Source organism: Alligator sinensis, unplaced genomic scaffold, assembly GCF_000455745.1.
Source record: "Alligator sinensis unplaced genomic scaffold, ASM45574v1 scaffold93_1, whole genome shotgun sequence".
Lineage (NCBI taxonomy): Eukaryota > Metazoa > Chordata > Crocodylia > Alligatoridae > Alligator > Alligator sinensis.
The window spans coordinates 1,624,822-1,645,386 of record NW_005842243.1 but is presented as its reverse complement, the minus strand read 5'-3'; the positions used below and the strand labels follow the sequence as shown (position 1 = coordinate 1,645,386).

Here is a 20,565-nt window from a genome sequence, read left to right as displayed (position 1 = left end):
TCCAGTTGTTTTGCCCAACCCTGTTTAGGGGGTGTGGAAGTATCCACACTTCTATAAGTGAGCATACCACGAGGTATCCCTGTGGGTGTTGTACCACAGTGCCCTCAATGGCTAGCAGTGTCATCTCTGTACCATGAGCTTGTTCAAATATAAGCATTTCCAACATCAGACTTTGCAGGCAGTAGCTTTGGCTGGACTCTAGTAAGCACATATTTTGTAAATGATTACATTATTAGAACTAAAGATCAACCCAAGCCCTAGGCTCTGTTCAGTCCTGAGGGCAGTGGGTTTTAATGGAGTTGCTTCTGTGTAGGGTGACTGTATTATTTTTAAGGAAATCCAGGACACTGCCCCACTTCCCCTATTAGTAGTACTGCTGCAGGCAGAGGCAGGCGAGCAAGGGTGCAGGGCACAGTCTGGTGGGAGATGGAGTGCAATGGTGAGCCAGGCAGGCAGCTGCTGTTGGCTGGAGTGGAGTGGTGCCCAGCCTAGCCCACCCCCCATCTCCAGCCACTGCTCAGGAGGAGCTAGGCTGGGCATGTGTGTGCAGCAGTAGCGATGTCTGCTTTCCTGCCTGCCTGGTGTACATGCCACTCTTTCTCCCTGCTGGACTGTGCCCCACACCACTACATGCCTGCCTCTGCCTCTGCCTGCAGCAGCTGTTTCCAGGACTTTTCTTTTAATTTTCACCAGCTGGCTGAAATGGCCTACAGTCTGGAACTGTCCTGACCAAACTGGGACATATGATCACCCTAATTCTGTGCCATCCGTTTGTATGTTTGCAGTCACTGTCTTCCTCCATTTTCTGCCTGCTGATGACCTCTATGCTGTATAATTCTATTATGTCTCCCTGTGGCCCCCATCAGCAAAAGGCTGCCTCTCCCTGGCCCTCAGCTTACAGTCCCAGCTCTCAGACTTCTGGAACTGTACCTTTCCCATGACCAACAGGCTGTGCTTGTCTTCCCTATTCTCAGAGGGTTAGAGAGAACTCAACCAGCTGGATGCTAAATCTGGCAAAGCAGTGCCCCAGATCCTATCAGCTGGTTTGTTACTGTATTAAATAGAGGGAATTTAATACTTCCTTCTAACTTTTCATTGTTAGGTAAGAAATAATGATACAAGCTGCCAGAATGCCTGGCATGACCTAACCTATTAGCAAGTGTTGATGTGTAAAGATAAAGGTTAATTCAGTTCTTCCATCACTTTTAGATAGATGACTGATTGGTCCAGGTGAGGTGTCTTGAAACTATTTAGGATCTGGGGTGAACAATCTTGAGGCAGGTCTCGTAGAAGAAGGCTTGATCTGACCTTTGATTTTCTGGACAAAAAAATGAAGGCACTAATTTGACTCTGAACTGTGAGGACTTTTTCATAGCTGGTTGCAAAAGGTGCCTCCTTATGTGGTGAATAGTAGCCATGTATGGGCATTATGTTTCTGTTAGGAGAATTGCAACTCTCCTAGTAGAAAGTAGGAGCGTACAAGTGTTCAGTTTCTCCAGCCCAGTCTGAGGAGTGTGCAGGGGGTTTACTGCACTGCTTCAGTCTTCTCCCAAGCCAGTCTATAGAAGGGCCGTAGAGTGAAGAGGAAAGATTTTTCAAGAATGGGAGGAGTGGAGCAGCTGCTGCTCTCCAAGCCTTGCTTAGACTGGGATCACCTGATCTTGGGAAGGTGCAAAGAGCAGGGGTGATAGGGCAGGCTGAACACCTGAACTGTTCTCTTTCCCAGAAATTTTTCTAGCAGTGCAAATTTCTGAGAAATTTTTCAGAAATTCCCACTGCTAAAAATGAACACCTGTTTGTGGCCAGTAGCAATGCCTATTGTAACACAGGCAGTGCTCCCCATTCCAGTAATGATTTGTCTCAGGGTAAAAATAGAAAGGGCGCATAAAGGAAAGTTTCAAAATATTTCAAGTTTCGAAGCCGTGTTACTTGGCCTCAGCGCCAGTCCTAGGCAACAGCGGCAGCCTGCTGTCATCCCATGCACAGATCCAACGGGGTCCACATGACCCTAGCACTTTTTCCTGCCACTGACAGGGGGTTGGACTCAATGATCCTTTGAGGTCACTTCTGACCCACTAGGAAATCTAGTCATTGCACCAGACAGCAAAGCTAACCTATTTAACAATTTCTTTGCCTCCATTTTTCTCAGCAGGGACCGGGTCACCCCCCGCTCCCCCACTGGGACCCCTGTAGGACCCAGGAGAGGCGCACCCAGGCCTAGGGTCAGTGAGGACCTACTCAGGGAACTTCTGGAGGGACTGGATGTATTTAAATCAGCAGGTCCTGATGATCTCCACCCCAGAGTGTTGAAGGAATTGGCAGAGGTCATTGCGGGACCCCTGGCATGGCTTTACGAGCACTCATGGTGCTCTGGCATAGTGCCAGAGGACTGGAAAAGCACCAATGTGGTTCCCATTTTCAAAAAAGGGAGGAAGGAGGACCCAGGAAACTATAGGCCACTCAGTCTTACCTTGATCCTGGGTAAGCTCTTTGAGAGAATTATCCTGGCACATGTCCACGAGGGGCCAGCAGGGGAGATTATGCTTAGGGGCAACCAGCACGGGTTCATTAGAGGCAGGTCCTGTCAGACCAACCTGGTGGCCTTCTATGACCAGGTCACAAAATCCTTAGATGCAGGTGTAGCAGTGGACGTAGTCTTTCTGGACTTTAGGAAGGCCTTTGACACTGTCTCTCACCCCGTTCTCATTAAAAAACTAGGGGACTGTGGCGTCGACACCTATACAGTCAGATGGGTCACTAGTTGGCTGGAGGATCGCACCCAGAGAGTGGTGGTGGATGGGTCATTTTCGACCTGGAGGGATGTGGGCAGTGGGGTCCCCCAGGGCTCGGTCCTCGGCCCCACACTGTTCAACATCTTCATCGGTGACTTGGACAGGGATGTAAAAAGCACCCTGTTCAAATTCGCAGATGACACTAAGATGTGGGGGGAAGTGGGCACGCTAGAAGGGAGGAATAGGCTGCAATCGGACCTAGACAGGTTACAGGGGTGGGCAGCTGAGAACAGGATGGGTTTCAACACAAATGCGAGGTACTGCACCTGGGGAGGAAGAACCAGCAGCATACCTACAGGCTGGGGAACTCCCTTCTCATCAGTGCAGAGGCAGAAAAGGATCTTGGAGTCATTTTAGACTCCAAGATGAACATGGGCCGACACTGTGGGGACGCGGTCAGAAAGGCCAACCACACCTTGTCATGCATCCACAGATGCATCTCAAGCAGGTCCAAGGAGGTGATCCTCCCCCTCTATGTGACACTGGTCAGGCCGCAGTTGGAGTACCGCGTCCATTTCAGGAGGGATGTGGACAGCATGGAGAGGGTCCAGAGGAGGGCCACCCGCATGATCAGGAGTCAGCAGGGCAGGCCTTACGAGGAGAGGCTAAGGGACCTGAACCTATTCAGCCTCCACAAGAGAAGGCTGAGGGGGGATCTAGTGGCCGTTTACAAACTAGTCAGAGGGGACCAGCAGGCACTGGGAGAGTCTCTGTTCCCCCAAGCACTACCAGGAGTGACAAAAAATAACGGTCACAAGCTGCCAGAGGGTAGATTCAGGCTAGATATCAGGAGGCACTACTTCACTGTCAAGGCGGCTAAGATCTGGAACCAACTTCCAAGGGAAGTGGTGCTGGCTCCTACCCTGGGGGTCTTTAAGAGGAGGCTGGATAAACAGCTTGCTGGGGTCGTTTGACCCCAGTACTCTTTCCTGCCATGGCAGGGAGTTGGACTTGATGATCTGCTCAGGTCCCTTCCGACCCTACCAACTATGAAACTATGAAATTATGACCCTAGCATTTATGAATCTCTGAATCTAACAACACTCACTGTGGATACCTCTGTATGCTACTTAGACCAGAGGTGGTAGCAGCCTATGAATTACAAGAAGATTCCTGCTTCTCATGTGTGTTCATGAAATAAGGTGAAAATATGCAGTTCTCTTTTGAGTGGGTTTCTGTGCTGACCATCTGTTTGTTACTTGGACTACTCTAAAAAGAGGTAGCTAGGGCTTTGCAGTGAGGTGAACCTGATCAGCGACAGCTCACCTACTGTCTTTCCCCTCTCACCAGTTAAGAGCCATATTTTAATTCAGCCATATCCCTTTTTAAAGGTTAATATTAATTTGCACATTTCTTATTCTTTGTTTTGGGGATGGTGGACCAAGGGTCATTCTTGTGCATTCTTTCAAACTGTGTATTGATTTTATGTAATGTGACCACCTATTTAGCAGCGGTATCTGAATTAGGATCCTCAAATAATTTTCTTTATGATCATTAATAAAAGGTGCCCTGTTCTAGCTGAACCTATATTTCTAAAGTAGAAAGACTGAAGCAGTAGATGCATGAGCCATAAAACTTTGTTTTTGACACTAACTACATTACCTTAACACAGTGTTTCTGTGTCTGGGATATATGTTCCCCTGGGTAGATGCAGCCCACTTTTAGATAGTACGCAAAAGGAAAGAATGGGAAAGCATAAGAAGGGAAAGGGGAAATATAAATAGAAGAGAAAAGAAAAAGAAAAAATGAAGAACAACTACAGTCCCTCTTAAGTAGTTTGGGGGGTTACATTATGGTTAAAGGAATTATAGGTTATATGTTCCTTTTTTATTTTCCGTAACAAAATCAGGGGGATACACAGTAGAGTAACAAACTTACAAACGGTTTCCCAAACCAAAGCAGTTTGAGGACTGGTACCATAACAAAATATAATTTAAAAACTGTAACTTTAGTGTTCTTTTCATAAATGCTAAGTTAAAAGGTCAGGATATGCAAAGTAGACAGTGATTAAAAATAAATAAAAAATGTAAATGCTAAGCTTATTATGGCATGATTCAGCTAGATATACCTTTTTTCTGTGTATGACAGTGGCTACTATAGAATTACTGTATCGTTTTGGAAAGGTCTGGAAGAGTTAGATGCTTAGAGGCATAAAGGGTACCTAAGTTTGTAACTGCGCTTTGTTCCTTTTAAAAATCTACTTGGAGGTGGATAAAATAGCTTGCATTGGTTTATTGATAATTAGCAGGAATAGTTCATAGAAAATCTTTGCTGCTGGACCCTCATTCCATCTCCGAGTTTTATATAGACTGTAGACAGGGTCATGATCATAAATAGAAAGACAAAAAGTAACATTAAGAAAGATTTTGTTTGCTCCTTTTTCAGGGACACAATCAAATCATAACATACAGCAGACCTGTATATTTTTGTATATTGTGTGGCCTTATTTTGCTGCTAGATGGTGGATCAAAAGATAAAAATCCTTCAATATACACAGTGTACGGCTTGCAACTCTTTTCGCCTGGATCTCTCCGAACAGCCAGAGACCATATAATAGGTGAGTCAATACTTTGCCTGAGACACTAAAAATGAAATTGGGAAGCCTGCATTTTCTTATGTTTACAGTCAAATGAACATAATGGAGGAGTGCCTTGAAGTCAAATCTGTACAAAGAACTGGAATGAATTAGTACACAGGTATGGTGGGTTCATTCCCTCAGCCTAAAACAATTCTTAGTGAAATAAGGATTATGTTAGTATTCTCTGCAGGAAGCTAACAATTTTAGAATGATATTGGAAATGAACACCAATTGTGAAGTTCAGTTCATCTTCATAAATAATGTGCCTATGGCTCCAGTAGATGTTACATTTATGACCTGATTCATTTGTTAATCTCATCATAAATAATAACTCTGCCACATGGTCAGGAATTAAAGGCCAAGAAAAGAGAAAACTGCCTGTCTGTGGGTGCATCCAGGGATGTCTCACTCACTTGCAGCTCTGCTTCTTGATCACTTCCCACTCATCTGCCACACCTTGATGTTTTTGATAGTTGAAAAGAGAGGTGAAGTGTTATCCAAAATCAGCAGTATGACTTGAGGGCAGAGATTTTCTTCACAGGGCTCATCCTCCCTTACACCCTGCACCTTACCACTTGCAGTTGGACTGTGGTTAAGGTCTTATCACGTCCACCTTTACCCTGCATCCTTGGGCCTGTTCTCTCGGTTCCTAAGTTTACTTATCATTAGTAACTCTTGGCCTCCAACATACCTAAGGTTAAGATGCCTTTTCACTAATTTATGGCTCCCTGACTTATCGATTTTAATTTATAAAGCCTGTGATTCCTCAATTAACCGTCTGTTGTATATTGGTTTATTAACTCAATCAATTATCATCCTTACCCTTTATTGTTTAGTCCATAGCTTGCCAGCTCATTAACTTAATCAACGATCCTCGTAATTCAGCGCTTAATAATCCATTTCCACCTTAACTCAGTCAATGATCCTCTTATGCTTTATCAATTAATAATTTTATAGCCTGCTGGTTTTTCAGTGTGCTCACCTAGCTTTGGGGAAAGCTTACCCCATCTTCACCAGTCTCCTCAGTCGCTGGTTCCATCTAGTTCCACCAGCTGCAACTCGGCAGTGGGACTTCTCATCCCTGGCTCCAGTTCTGGCTCCAGCTCCAGCTCTGGCTCCGACTTCAGGTTCAGCTCTGGCTCTGGCTTCAGTTCTGTCCCCGACTCTGGCTTCATGTCTCCATGCGGCTCACGTGGTACTCACACTTTCCATGGCTTCCTCTCTCTGTGGATGAGAAAGTGTGCCAGCTGCCCCTTTGAGCCTCTGGTGGAACTCCCAGGAGCCAATGGGAGTCAGGTCCCGCCGCATGTGGTTTCCTGCTGCCCGCATCAGCCCCTCTAGTCCCTGCCTGCATCTGGACAGCTGACAGTGCATCTTCAGAGCCCATGCTGAAACACCCTGTTCTCCTGGTTAGTCTTCCGGTGAGCTCTGGTCCAGCTGGCATGCATGGACTGTAACAGGCTTGGGACCAGTGCCCTGCTACACAGCCATAAAAATATACCACATTAAACGTAGAAGATTTTTGTAGTTGGTTTCCATCGTGCCTTATACTGAACATGTGGTAGGGTAAAATCGTACCACACAGCACAATACCTGCTACATGGCAGGGCTTTAAGCTTACAGGCTGGTGTAGAGTAGCACAGGAAATTGAGCACACATGGCATAGGCTATCTTGCACTAACTACACACATGAACATTCTTAGTCTGCATATTAAGGCTGTGGACAGAAATTACACATAAACCAGTATAAGTGATTGGAAACTGGTTTAAACCTGTAACAGAACAGAAGTTCAGTGCACATAGGCTGGTTTCAAAATGGCTGAACCTGATTTAAGACGGACCTGGATGAATGTAGTATCAGATTTAACTGATTTAGGTTAAACTTCTCTATTGAACTTCTGTCTCAAATCCCTTCCCAGCTCAAGTTAGGTCACAGTCCTCCAGCATCCCAGGATGCCTCGTACCCCCCCACAACCGCCTCACAGGGCAGATAAGTTAGCTTTGGCTGCTCTGTCTGCTCCAGCCAAGATGGGCTTGCCCTGCCCCAGGCTGTCACAGAACTCAGGCAGCAAAACCTCTGCATCCTGCCTATGCCTGTTAGCCTAGTAGGGCAGGGTGGGGGAAGGGGGAACAGAGCCCCCTGCCCCCCACCCTCCCAGGTCCAGCTTTGCCCAGAAACCCAGGTCTTCCCAGCTGCCCACCCCACCCCACCCCTGCATTCAACCTGCCTCTACATGTGGGAGGTAGCTGCCTTTCCCAGCTGAAAACTGAATGCGAGTTCAGTTCATCGGTTCAATCTTTGGGGCTTAGAGAAATCTGCAAAGATTGAATTGATTACTTTTCAGGCTTTTTGACTGTCTGTGCTTAGGCTAAGAGTTTAACTCAAAACTTTTCATTTCAGCAACTAAGGCAGAGTAGCTTTTATGCAGTAGCTATTGCAGTCCACTTTCTTGTGTATACAAGCCCTAAAATAGCTTTATATACAAGTATCTCATGACAGATCACCAGGAGTTTTTCTCTGCACTGCTCTGGGGCAGTCATGCTTAGAATTCTGAATTCTGCCTGGGCACTTCTTTGCTGGTAAAATATTTACTGGTTGGTGATAGTTGAGACGAGCTGAAAAATAACTCAATAAATTTAATTGTATGCCATGAATCTGAGTTACGTAAAAGCAATGACTCAGGAGGAAACATGGTAACAATTGTCCTGTGTAATGAAGGATGTAAATAAAGGACTGAATGTCGTGATTTGGAGAAGCACAAGAAATAATGGGATAAAACTGAAAGGTAAAATGTAGGCTAGGATTAAAACTACCTAGAAGCATAGGTGATGTGGGGGGGCACAGGGAGGCACGTGCCCTGTCTGAGATTGGCCGCCACTGTAGCTGCTGCTGGCTTCTGTGGGCGGTATCTGCTCACCACCTGCTTCCCCCTTCCCTCACTGCCAACATGGCCAGTGGCATCTGCGGGCTATTACTGCTTGCCACCCCCACCTTCCAGTGCCGACACTGCCACTGGCATCTGCGGGTGGTCCCTGCTCACCCCTGCCGACACTGCCGGCTGCAGGCGGTCCCCGCTCACCGCCATAGTGCCCCTCCAGTCTCGGGAGGCACCAGTCATTCAAGCCTAGGGGTGAACTATGCTTGTTGTGTAATAGTCTCCCCAAGAAAGTAGCAGAAACCTAATTATTTAGGACGTTTAAAACCAGAAAAAAAGACAAGTATTGGACGAAGCAACTTTATGTTATGGAGTAGATGACCTAATTGGCCGTATCTATCTGTGATTGCTATAGCTGTGCTTAAAGTCTGGTCATCACCTCCTAGCAAAAGTTCTGTTTTTATAATAATATGCAGCTTTTTATACATGCTCTTTGGCTCTTGTTTCTCCTCCTCTCAAACTAGGGAATAATGAAGAGCTGCATCACTTATTTTCATTAGCTTCTTTCATTAGTTTCCCTTGCTCTCATTACAGTTTCTTCTTACGTTTTATTCTAGCTGCCTGTCAAAGGTGAACAGTAAAAATGCTGATAAATAATTCAACAAGAATCCTAAATGACTCCTGGGATAAAGATAAATGGAAAAACTATAGCAACCACTATAGGATAAGTGAGGCTATAAATGTGTTAATTTTGGCTGGCCTCGAAGAGATCATGGAACAGAATTTTTGAAGCGGACTGAAAACAGGGAGGAGGGGGACTACAAACTCATGTTGCCATTTAGCTTTCTTTGAAAAAATGGAAGTCGCCAACTGCCAGAGGCTTTCCACCCATTTTTACCTTGTAGAACAAGTAGACTTACAGTGCTACCTATCTGAGCAGAGCTCAGAGTCTCCAGCGTGGATCTTATATGACCAGTAGTCTGACCAAAATCTTTCACTTCTTTTAATTCATAATCCAGGAGAAAAGGCTTTCTGGTGTGAGAATGTGGAACATTGACTTAACACCTACCGTCCCATCTAGCATTTTTTTCTTTTATAATACAACCCCCCCTTCACTGCAGCAACAGCTGCTTTGCAATACTTCCTAACAGCCAAGGAAATTAGATAGCCTCTTGTTGCTCTCAGACCATAATATTAATATTATGGTGAACTTTTTGTCTTTTCCATTAAGTTGTGGAAACATCACTTCTCTCACCAAACAAAGAATGTTGGATGTAAAGGCTTAGGTCTCATATCTGGTTACATATTGTGCTTCCAAATTAATGTAGCTACCTGGATATAAATAGCTCTCTTAGATGGTGAGGATACTAAAGTGCTTGCATTTTGAGTATTCTCAATTGTGCTAAATATAGGAGATGAAACCTTGACCCTATCAAAGATGGGTGGTTTGGTCCACTCCATCTGCAGTGGAGCTAAGATTTTACCCATTGTGTTAAGTCCTTATAAATGCTCTTCCTAGTTATGCATTACCTGAAAGGAGAGGTAGAGTAACCTATCTTAACTGTAATATATTTAGATATTTTAGACTGGTATATCAAGAAATAAACTTGTGTGTGTAAAGTCACGGTGTAAGGAAGCTAACATTTTCCCACAGTATGGTGGTGTTCCAGATATCTATGCATCTATAACTATCAGATAAAAACACAAAACAAAAATTGTGCTTCTTGGAAGTCTGACTAAGAAACTGATCGTTCTGATGTTGTACAAAGAACAATGAGATTTATTTCAAGAATGTGAAACAAACCCAAATCGGTTGCAGCAGTATCAAACAGCGAAGATCTTTTAAGTCAAAACTAACACCTTCCTCCCAAATAGCTCAGCTCCTGGCTATTATTCCCTTGGAGGGAGCCAATTGTAGTGTTGCTTTTCCACACAGGACTTAAATAAGAAGGCACGCATATGCTGTCTGGGATTCTTAATACAACTTTAACTATTTAATCATCCTCTCTTAATGCTCTTCTCTTCCCCAGGGAAACCAGATGATTCCTAAATTCAGTTCCTTTAAATACAATGGCCTTTTAAGTTTCCTTTCTCCAAGATACTCTCTGGTGCTGGGTAAGATTACTATGTATCAGGAAACGTCAAGGAGTGCACAAACGGAACCTGGCCTTGGACAGCCAACCATCCTCATTCCCTCTCACATGTGCATCCATTTGTTAACACGCACACTCCTCTGACACACTGGCAGTGAGTTCTGCTTCCTGTCCTTTTCATTATTCCCCCTCCTGCTGTATAGGCTGTTCTTGAGTCATATTAATGCAATAATTCAGATACCAAGCTAGTAACATCAAGCTAGCTATGTAGTGAGTCCCTTGCCTCAAAGTGAGGATCTCTCATTACTTCAGTGCCAAGCTTTTGCAAAACCCTCCTAAATTTCAAGGCACTGGGGGACTAAAAATCTATGGGATCAAATGGAGGATTCAGGATAATCCCTAAGGCATCTTACTGTTTTTTGCCATTGCTTTCCTAAGTAGCAATCCAAGAATAGTTTGGAATGGATAGATTAGATGGCCAAAAGAAGGAGAAAGGAAAAGGTAAGGAAGAAGAGCTATTAGTACCACCTACAAGCAAGAGATGGAGAATGCAGTATTTCTATATGCTTTTTTATGTATCTAATTTGTCAGTGGTGGATGATCATGATATGCATGACATAAATGTGAGCTTAGGTTTTCTTTTAATTGGGTCTGACCTATTGTGCCAGTATTCAGACACTTCCATTCTTTCTGTCTGATATTGTAGCTTGTCCTTTCCCTCTTATGCTTGACTTCTTCAACAAGATTCACAAAATTATGATAGAACAGGGTAAAGATGAATTCAGTCAGAGTTAACACCAGTGTATTGCTGTTTTATTTTAACCCAAGATGCATTAACACAGACAGTTATAAACAAAATGATATAATTAACATTTAACAAAGGAAACAAAGATGAGCGGTAACATTTTAAAAGTCATCCTGAAAAAAAAGAAGATCAGTAGATTGTTTCATTTATTAACAGGGCAAATAAGGAAAAAAATGGCACCCTGGCAGGTGTAACTAACAAATACATATTTGTTTACAAGGAAAATCATGAGAAACAGCAGAATATTTTTCCTTGAGAAATGGGGGATGCACTTTGGGAAGTAATTTTCCAGTCTCTCAGTGATGCTGTTAACATAATAAGTGTTCGTTTGCATTCTCTTTGACTATTGACAGAGACTGGATCAGGTTTTCCTTTACCTCTTTATGATGCAGCTTCAATTTGAAGCAGTATTGGCAGCAGTTCAAAGGCTGTCCTTTCATAAAAAAACATTGCTTCCATTTTCACAGGTCTTACCAAGAATGTGTCTTTTCAAAATGTGTTTGCTCATTTCATTTGTATTTCAGTTCTTTCCCTCACTCGGTTTGTTTGGTGGCAGTCTTAAGTCCTTGCACCTCTCAATTAACTGTCACTTTGTTCAATTTATCTGGTATTAGGTTCCCCATATCAGTGATTATTTCTACTTATCCAAGCAGTATTGCCTACATAAGGCATGATCATGCCTGGTGAAGAGCATTCTGGCACCAATCCAGGAAAGCATTTAAGCACATATTTCTCTTTGAACATGTGCATAAACCCTTTCAAGGTAGTAGGACTAAACATCTGCTTAAAATCAAGTCTCTGCTCAAATGCTTTCCTGGATCAAGAGAGCGAGCCCTAAGAAAGGTGAAGATGTTGAAGGCATGACACTGGAAGTCCAAATACCTGAGTGTTAATCCTGGCTTCTTAGAGGTTTCCATGCTGAAGAAATGCTATGTAAACATGACCCTTTACTCAGTAGATAAAGCTTGCCTTTGGGAGCATCTACACATTGCCCTACAGTGATGTTGTTACTGCGTCGTGCTTCAGTACTTTCTTGGAAGTGCTTTAAGTACTAAGCATGGCGCAGTAACAACGTCACCGTGGGGCAATATGTAGATGTGCCCAAAGGCAAGCTTTATTTACTGAGTGAAGGGCCATGTTTACTGCACCCTGTTGTTACCGTGCCGTGCTTTAGTACTTCCAAAAGCACAGCGCAGTAACAATATGGTACAGTAATAACATGATGCAGTAAACATGGCCCTTTACTTAGCAGATAAAGCTTGCCATCTACACGTCGCCCTTCTGGAAGCACTAAAGCACGGCGCAGTAACCGCCTTAACTACACTGTGCACACAGCACGTGGTTAGTTTTCACCACTACTTTACCGTTGTGGCATGCTAAAATGGAGGAGCTATAGTGATGTAGCAGTGGATCATGTGTAGATTCATCTGATTGCTACATCACTGTAGCACGTTGTACAGTGATATAGCACATTGCTACGGTGACATAGGGCAACGTGTAGATGCACCCTTTGTATATCTGCTTACTTTGCTGCATTTTTAAAAATTTATTCACATTGGTCCTCCAGGGTCAAAGCAGTTATGTGAGAGTGAGATGGATACTGTCATCACTGGCATCGCCAGCAGCTATCTTCCAGTTGCAGAATCTTTAGTGACTATCAGGCAAAATGCACTGTCAGAATTCAGTTTGACTGACCTATTCCAAATTCACTTGACAGAACCCCAGGTTAGCTTTATGCTTCAATTCAGACTGAGCAGATTTGATACTGAGAAATGGCTAGTGTAGAATGCACAAAACCATTTATTTTGCCAGTCAGTGTTCAGCGTTGAAGTGAACTTTAAACTATGTATATTGCTTTAACTATCTGTAAAATATTAAATAGGGATAATATTTACAGCACAGGCCTGTTGTGAGAAATAATATTTGTAAAATTTTTAAATAGCATTGTGTGAATGCCTTATAATGTTGCCTATTATTGCTATTAAAGAAACATTCAATAAAAATAATCTTTAAATAATAAAATGACTCTAAAAGATAATCATCATTTCCAATATTAAAATCCACTCACTAGAAAGCCATTGAAATTTAATGGAAAGGTTAATTATTGTAGTATGATGCAGCTTCTCTCAGTTTTCTATTTGAATACAAACATCCAGTTTTTGTGATACTCATATACACTAACATATATCTATTTTATTTCAGTGTTTTTGTATTGCTTCCCTGCAATTTCTCTTCTTGGTCTATTTCCTCAAATCAACACTTTTTGTATATATGTCTTGGAACAAATAGACATGTTGCTTTTTGGTGGTTCAGGTAAGTAGCATGTTATCATGAGCTCATTGTTTCATGCCTTAGATTAATCTGTTTGGCAGTACATTTTTAAGCCCATCCATGCTTGAGTTGACAATGACACAGTGGTAGCATAGTTTCCTGGACCAGATGTTTCTCTGAAAATATAGGCACTCTAACTGTAGACTGCAAACCATCACCATTGCAAAAGTGCATTAACACTACCAAATGAGTCTACTTCCCCCCACCCCTGATCTTGGTCCATACTGAGGAAAGTATGTTAGAAAAACATGGTAGTTGCTTCTAATTTTATCTAGTAATTTCAACCATAGTACACTCTGTGCAGGCCGGGAGCAACCCGAGCCCTTTTCCGCGCTGCACGCGGGCTGTGGCCAGCAGCCCGGGCACGCCGGGTCGGAGAGGGAAGGCCGTCGAGCTGGAATTAGGCACAAACGTGTAGCGGTAGTTTTAAAGATTGTTTACTTACACCGAGATGGCAGTGGTGTAGGCTGGAAAACTTGATTGAGTTGCAGTTACAGACAGACAACACAGACGGTCTCGTGGAGGTTGCTAGACTCCACGGTGCAGAGCTCCAGATGCTCTGGGTGAACAAGCCACCAAAATAGAAATCGTCCCCACGAGATGGATGTGGAGTCCTCTTCGGCTTGGGCGGAAACCGCTCAAGCCTCTTATACGGCTAACAGGCCAATCGTTAGCCGCCACGTGTGAATAATTTAGCACTAGCCAATCACGGGGAACGAATTTGCATACCGGTGGCGGGAACTCTTTTGCACCGTGCATTCCTCTTGCAACTTGAGCAATGCACGCTGCAAAAGAAGCTGCAGAAAAGGTGGGAAACTCGTCCCTGCACCGGGGTTTTCCTCTGCAACAGGAAACACTCCTGTGCAATGCTCTGCAACTTGGCGGGGATAATTCTGGTGCCGAAGCACACACAAAATCATGCCTTTGGGTCATGACACACTCAATGAGAACTAAAGAAAAAACAACAAGAGAAAGGGAGTGCTTAGTTAGTTTTCTCTCCTTTCCTGCCTTCTTTTCGCCCTGTTGCTCAATCAGGAGAATAAATCTTAAGCTTGCTGCAACCAACATGAATGTCTAGAGCAGAGGTTCTCCACAGTTTTAGATTGAAGGCACCCCACATTAGACTCAAGGCTTTTCTTGGAACATGCCAGCTTTTAGCTTTTACTTATAACCAGACTATGGAAAAATAATAGAGCATTTCTTCTGTTGCAAAGAACTCAGAAAGCCCATGACAGGTCAGACTGTTTTTGTTACTATATATTCTGGTTTGAAATCTCTGGGCTTATCTTGTGAATCATGTGCAAGTGTTTGCATACCTAACGATGCTAATATTGCATGATGCCCTTAAAAAGATCTTACAGTACCTTAGTTCAGAAACATTGGTCTAAGGTATCTTCACAGTATAAAAACCTGTAGCATAAGTAGAAGTTCTTTAACCTAAGAGGCATGCTGTAACGGAATGCAGAAATGTAAGGCATTTATAGAGAAGGCATTTTAAAGTAGCTTCTGTTCTTTCCTTCTTTAAAAAATTAAAAAGGGACAAACCAGGGGTAAACATTTTTGCATGACAATATTCAGGATAAAGAAGTCATCTTTCAGGTGAAACCATGGGCCCAGTGACTACTAGGGATGTGCGTGACAGTGGGCATGCTCAGGGCTGGGTCTCATGCCGGCCCACCCACCTGACCCTCTGGGGCAGTCCGCCTAGTCTCGCCTGCCACGACTTTGCTGTTCCCATAAACTGATGGCATAAGGTGGGAGGCTGCCTATTCCCTGCCCCGATGCCAGGGGGCACTGTCTGCAGCTCCGAACCTTTCCTACACTGCATCCCATGCCTTGCAGATGTCATCTACATGATGTAATCATAACCTACATCACAGCTGGTGGTCCAGGGTCTCACAGGGACTCTCCCTCCCTCCCTGGAGCAGCAGGTCATTGTGCTTGCCCTTTACGTCTTTCTTTCATCTCACTCTCAGCCTCCTTGCAGTGGAGGAATTGCTGAGGCCAGGACTCACTGTTAACTCAGCCTCTGGCCCAAACTACAGCTTCAGGCATCCACAACCATGCCTTGACCTCTTCCCCACACATGGGGTTCCTACTACACCCCTGCTAGGGCCTCTATACCATGCCCCACTCTAGGGCCTTCTCATCTTCATGATCAACTACTCACAGTGCTGGCCCTTGCGCTGCCCTTCAGGCTTACTCCCAGTTTGGCCCTGCTCAACATGCCCCTGGGACTGCCCTTCAGGCCTACGCCCTATTCAACCCTACTCAGTCCCCCTCATGCACAGCCCTTCAGGCATACTCCCATTCAGCACTACCCTGTGTGGGGCCACACAACTACGCTTCCCATGCTACTCCCTCTGGGGTCTCCAAGATATCATCCCTGCCGGGCTCAGGCACCTACACATGAGCATACCTGGCCCCCACTACTCCCAGAACTCTATGCTAACCCCTCTGGAGTCTCTGGGATCTCACAGCCCTGCTGGGCTCAGGTGGCACTCTGCTTGCTGTGCCTGGCCCCACTACTCCCACAACTGCCTTCAAAGCCCGCCCGAAGATGGGGGCTGGAGTTAAGGCACCCCTCCCTGCTTTTCACTGTGGAGGTAACTGGCCTGGCATTTCCTGGGAGCTCCCACACCACTAGAAGCCCCACCAGGCCACCCATCCCTTGCAGGGTACAGTTTAAGGTCATGCCCAGGACCAAAAGCCTCCTGCTTTTACCTTCAAGATGTTCTTGCTGCAGCTCAGCCAGGCAATGTTTCTGCCTGGGCTGACTGCAGCAAACTGCAGCCTTTATATCCCTTGTTCTCAAAACGACTGCTGCCATCAGGCATCTGGTAGCTGCCTGACTCTAAGTGGCAGGCACCCAAAGGTGCCCTGCTACAGTGTGCGAAACGCCTTATTCAATTCAGATTCAGCCTTATTCAATTCGGATGTCTATGTCTGAATCATCGAATCTCTCTGAACCTCTCCGAATCAATTTGGAGATATTAAAGGGTCTCCTGATTCAATTTGGATTTGGAGATTTGGCTGCCAAATTGAGCTGAATCTCCAACAAATCTAATCAGCGACCGAAGCTTTGCACAGCCCTAGTGACCACTCATTGACCCATTGAGGCTCTGATTTTACCTTTCATCTCTGAGGAATTAGTTTGACTGATCAGACAGGAAAGGTTTTCTTTATACGGCTAAGATTTGACATCTAACCTTACTGAATAACATTCTGGTCATGTAAGTTGTCTTTTGATTTTTCTCGTGGTTACATTTTCTCTTTTCATTTAGAAAGTAACAAACTTTGATATCTGTATTTCAGCTGCTGCTGGACTGGTATCTGCACTATACAGTATTTCTCGAAGCTTTGCAGTTCTTGTTGTACTATCCACTTTCTGCTTCAGTGCAGTGAAGGTAAGTAGACATAACTGCAGTGGCAGAATGGACCTGCTATACTGAAAGGCATTCTCTGGTCTAGTGACTGGCATTAGTCCAAATTCTTCTTGAGCCATTTTATCAATTCTTGTTATCAAGCCAACGTGAAAATGTGGCTTATAGATGTACTGCATGTTAGCTAAATGGAGATATTTTAACATCTTAGAAGTACTGGCATAAATATTAACCTGATTGACTGAACATAACACTTATGCATGGCCACCCTATATAAAGTACTGCGTTGCTTTTTCAAAGCAAAAGGACCTGACGCAGCTCCTGGCATGGAGTGCTCCTGGCACTCTTTGACTTCCTTGAAAGTTATGTCTGTTTATGCTGGCATTTTCTAAGAACATATATTTTTCATTACAACAGCATGCAGCACAGTTACTCCAAGTTTGAGCTTTGTTATAGTTCCTAGAAATTAACCAGCTGTCAATTATGACTAAGATTACCACTAACCTGTATCTGTATGTCCACTGTGTTTTTGGTAAGAGGTTATTGTTAAGCCACCAACACAAGCTTCATAGTGAAATTTGGCATACAAAGTCCATAGCTGAGAAGTGAATTGATATATAGGATGACCTGTTGATATATATGATAATATGTGTATGTTTATGTGTGTGTATGTAATATTGTATAATATTATTATATTATGATACATAGCAAAATAGGCCATTTAAACTGCTTTCTCATTTTATGTTTGGTCTAAATGTTTTAATTGTAAATGTTTTACTAAATATTTACTATATAGTTTTAAATGTCTTCTACCATTGTATGTTGCAATAAAATAACAGAGAAAAATATAGGATGAAATCCAGGCTCTACTGAAGAGCACAGAAACATGTCTATTGACCATTAAGGGACTAGGATTTCTTCCTAGACTTGTGATAAAGCTACCTCTTATTAAAAACTAATTTAAGTTAGTTTTATCATTCTATTTTTAATAAGATTATATTACAATCTCAATATTTGATTTTTGTTCTTGTTAAGCATCTATGAAATGAAGCTTCAAACATGTATTAAAGTGTGAAATGCATCTCAGGCAACTCTTAGCATCTACCAGACATCATCAGAAGGGACAGCTTGTTTGGTGTCCCACTCTATGTAGTGTCCCTTTGCAGGCTACAATATAGGTTCCTGGAGCATCATATGGATGCAAATCCCAGTAAGTCATAAAAATACTTTAGGGATACTTACACAGAATCTGTTAAAAAGCACAGACCTGTTACAGTGCTCGAGTTAAAATGCTGACCTCAAGTGACTGTCTCCTTTTCTGTATCAGTTATACCAGCAATGCCCAACCTTTTCACTCCATGGGCCAGATAGGTGGTGGTAAGTCTGTCTGCAGACTCAATCTAGCTTGTGGACCCAATCCAGCATGCAAGGCAGGTACAGCGGGGACCTGATCTGATGAACAGGGCAAGTGGGCCAAGCCCTGATTCAGCCATGTGGCAACAGCCTGGCCATCTGGCCATAGGGTGGGGTCAGTCCAACCATGATCCAGCCATGCAGGGGGGGAGGGGTGGGGGAGGGGGATGGAAGGTGGTGGCCTGGCTCTGATTTAGTGCAAGAGTAGGGTGGGGCTAGGCCAGGCCCAATCTTACTCCCATGTGGGAGTAAGGCAGGGCCAGCTCAGTCCCAATCAGCTGTATGGGGCTTGGTAATTTGGCAGAGAGGAAGGGGTAGCAGTATTAATTCCCACCACTCCCCCACTGCCAAATTTTTCAACTCATGGGGAGTCACAAGGGCCAGATGTCATAGCTCCATGGGCCAGATTTGTCCCATGGGCCAAAGGATGAGCACCCCTGAATTATACCAAGGCTTCTTGTTTCCAGCCACATTAATGGGTCAGCAACTGACAACTGAGAGTGGGGCTGCCTGGGAGTATGTGTCTGTGTGCAAAAAAGAAAGAAAGTTTGGGGAGTCAACCAGGGAGCAAGTGGAATAAACAGAAATGAGGAGATGGAAAGAGAAGGAATTGTGTTAGGGCGTTTTTGGGGAGGCAGATTATTTTAGGTGTCTGGGAAAAGGCCAGGTCTCTTATGGAATAGGAGGGTTCAGCATCTGAGGACAGAAGAGTCAAGATGATAGTAGTGTAGAGAGTTTAAAAATAGATTTTGTAAATAGTATTAAGGAAAAGCCTCTTAAAAATTCTCCCACTTCTACATCTTTCTTTTTTAGCATAATAGTTTAAATTGCAACATGCAGGAGGCTTTGTAGATAAGTGATCTTGCCCATGGATTAGACTTCAAACTGCTTAGAAATATGCTTATAATTTTACCTTGGAGTTATAGAGTGCTGTGAAAGATTTACAAGATATTTGCTGTAAATTAACCATATTAAGTGCAGATTTTCTGTTCACATAGAAATTACACCTAATTTTAATTTTTATGGTATTGGGCTCCTGAAGACATTTTTAAACAGGATAATTTAAAGCATGTAAAGATGATTCCACTTGCTTCATCTTATAACCTTAGTCCTCTTGGGTTTTAGAATTCTCCTATATCTTTTCTTTGTACAGCATGAAAGGAACACTTGCATTAACCTTTCTTCCTTCCTAGATCTTTTTTAACTCTTTAGCCAGTACCTAGGGAATGATTCCTGTCACCTTTACCTATGATTAGTGTCATTGGCTTCTGTGGGAATGTAGAGGAGGAGTACTACTCAGCTTAAGGAATGGAGAGAGGTAGTTAGCCAAGGTAGTTTGAAATTGGGCAGAAGCAGCCAGGGCAGCATGGCACCTTAGCCTGCTTGTACATGTCACGGGGGTTTACTTTGGTTTAATTCTTCCTAAATTGAAGTGATGGGTTTTTAAAAAACCCACATCAATTTAAACCAAAGTAAACCCCCATGGCATGTATACAAGGATCAGGTCCTTACCTGCCCCTCTGGCAGCAGGGGAGGAAGAGGGGGGCAAGGCGAGCTGCTGGCGGGCCAAGCAGTCCCTGAGCTAGGGGGGAAGGGGCGGGGGAGCGGTACTTCCCTCTGCTGCAGTGGCAGTACCTGCCCACAGGCACCTGTCCCAGGTGGTCCTGGGGGAGCACCGCAGCTGTGAAGGAAAACACTGGGACCCTGCACAGCTCAGGCAGGCAGGCAGACAGGCTCCAGGGAGAAAAAAAAGATCAGGCTTGACGCTTTTTTTTCTTCTTCAGTGGAACCTGTTTGCATTGGCTTCCGCCAGGCTGCCAGCACAGCCCCTGAGCTGCACAGGGCTTAGTGCTTCCCTCCACGGCTGTAAGGTAGCAAACTAAACCACCTCGGACATGTTTTATTTTACTGTGTCCCAAAGTCATTTAACATGCAATACACCGCTGACTATGTAAACAGCTACACCATTAAAGCTGATTATGCTGCCGACAGTGTAAACAGCTGCACCATTAAAGTGGTGCAAAAGGGCATTTAAGTCATTTTAAAGGCCAATTTTGTGGCGTGTACAAAGGCCCTTAGGGACTAACTTGTTCAGAAAGGCATAAACTTTCATAGGCAACAGCCTATTTTCTCAGTAGAACTTTTATAGATACTATATAGTAGAGCTTTTCTTTTAGCTTTAAGTAAATCAGTGGTCATTAGAGCTTACACTTTCAACCTCACCAGCAGAAAAAAGCCTCTTCAAATTACTGGAAAGGACTTGCTATCACTAAAACGTCTCAACATAATCCACT

At 43.9% G+C, this 20,565-nt stretch overlaps 1 protein-coding gene across 1 annotated transcript in view; it reads left to right on the top strand.

Annotated features, from left to right (window-relative positions):
* Positions 1 to 20,565, top strand: part of PCNX2 (pecanex homolog 2) — a gene marked incomplete at its 3' end in the record, with an annotated part of 251,039 nt that overhangs the window by 84,235 nt on the left and 146,239 nt on the right. Inside the window, exons 13-15 of the mRNA XM_006027452.1 lie at positions 5,178 to 5,349; positions 13,347 to 13,457; positions 16,791 to 16,882. Coding sequence (XP_006027514.1) covers positions 5,178 to 5,349; positions 13,347 to 13,457; positions 16,791 to 16,882 — 375 coding nt within the window. The remainder of the gene's footprint in view (positions 1 to 5,177; positions 5,350 to 13,346; positions 13,458 to 16,790; positions 16,883 to 20,565) is intronic.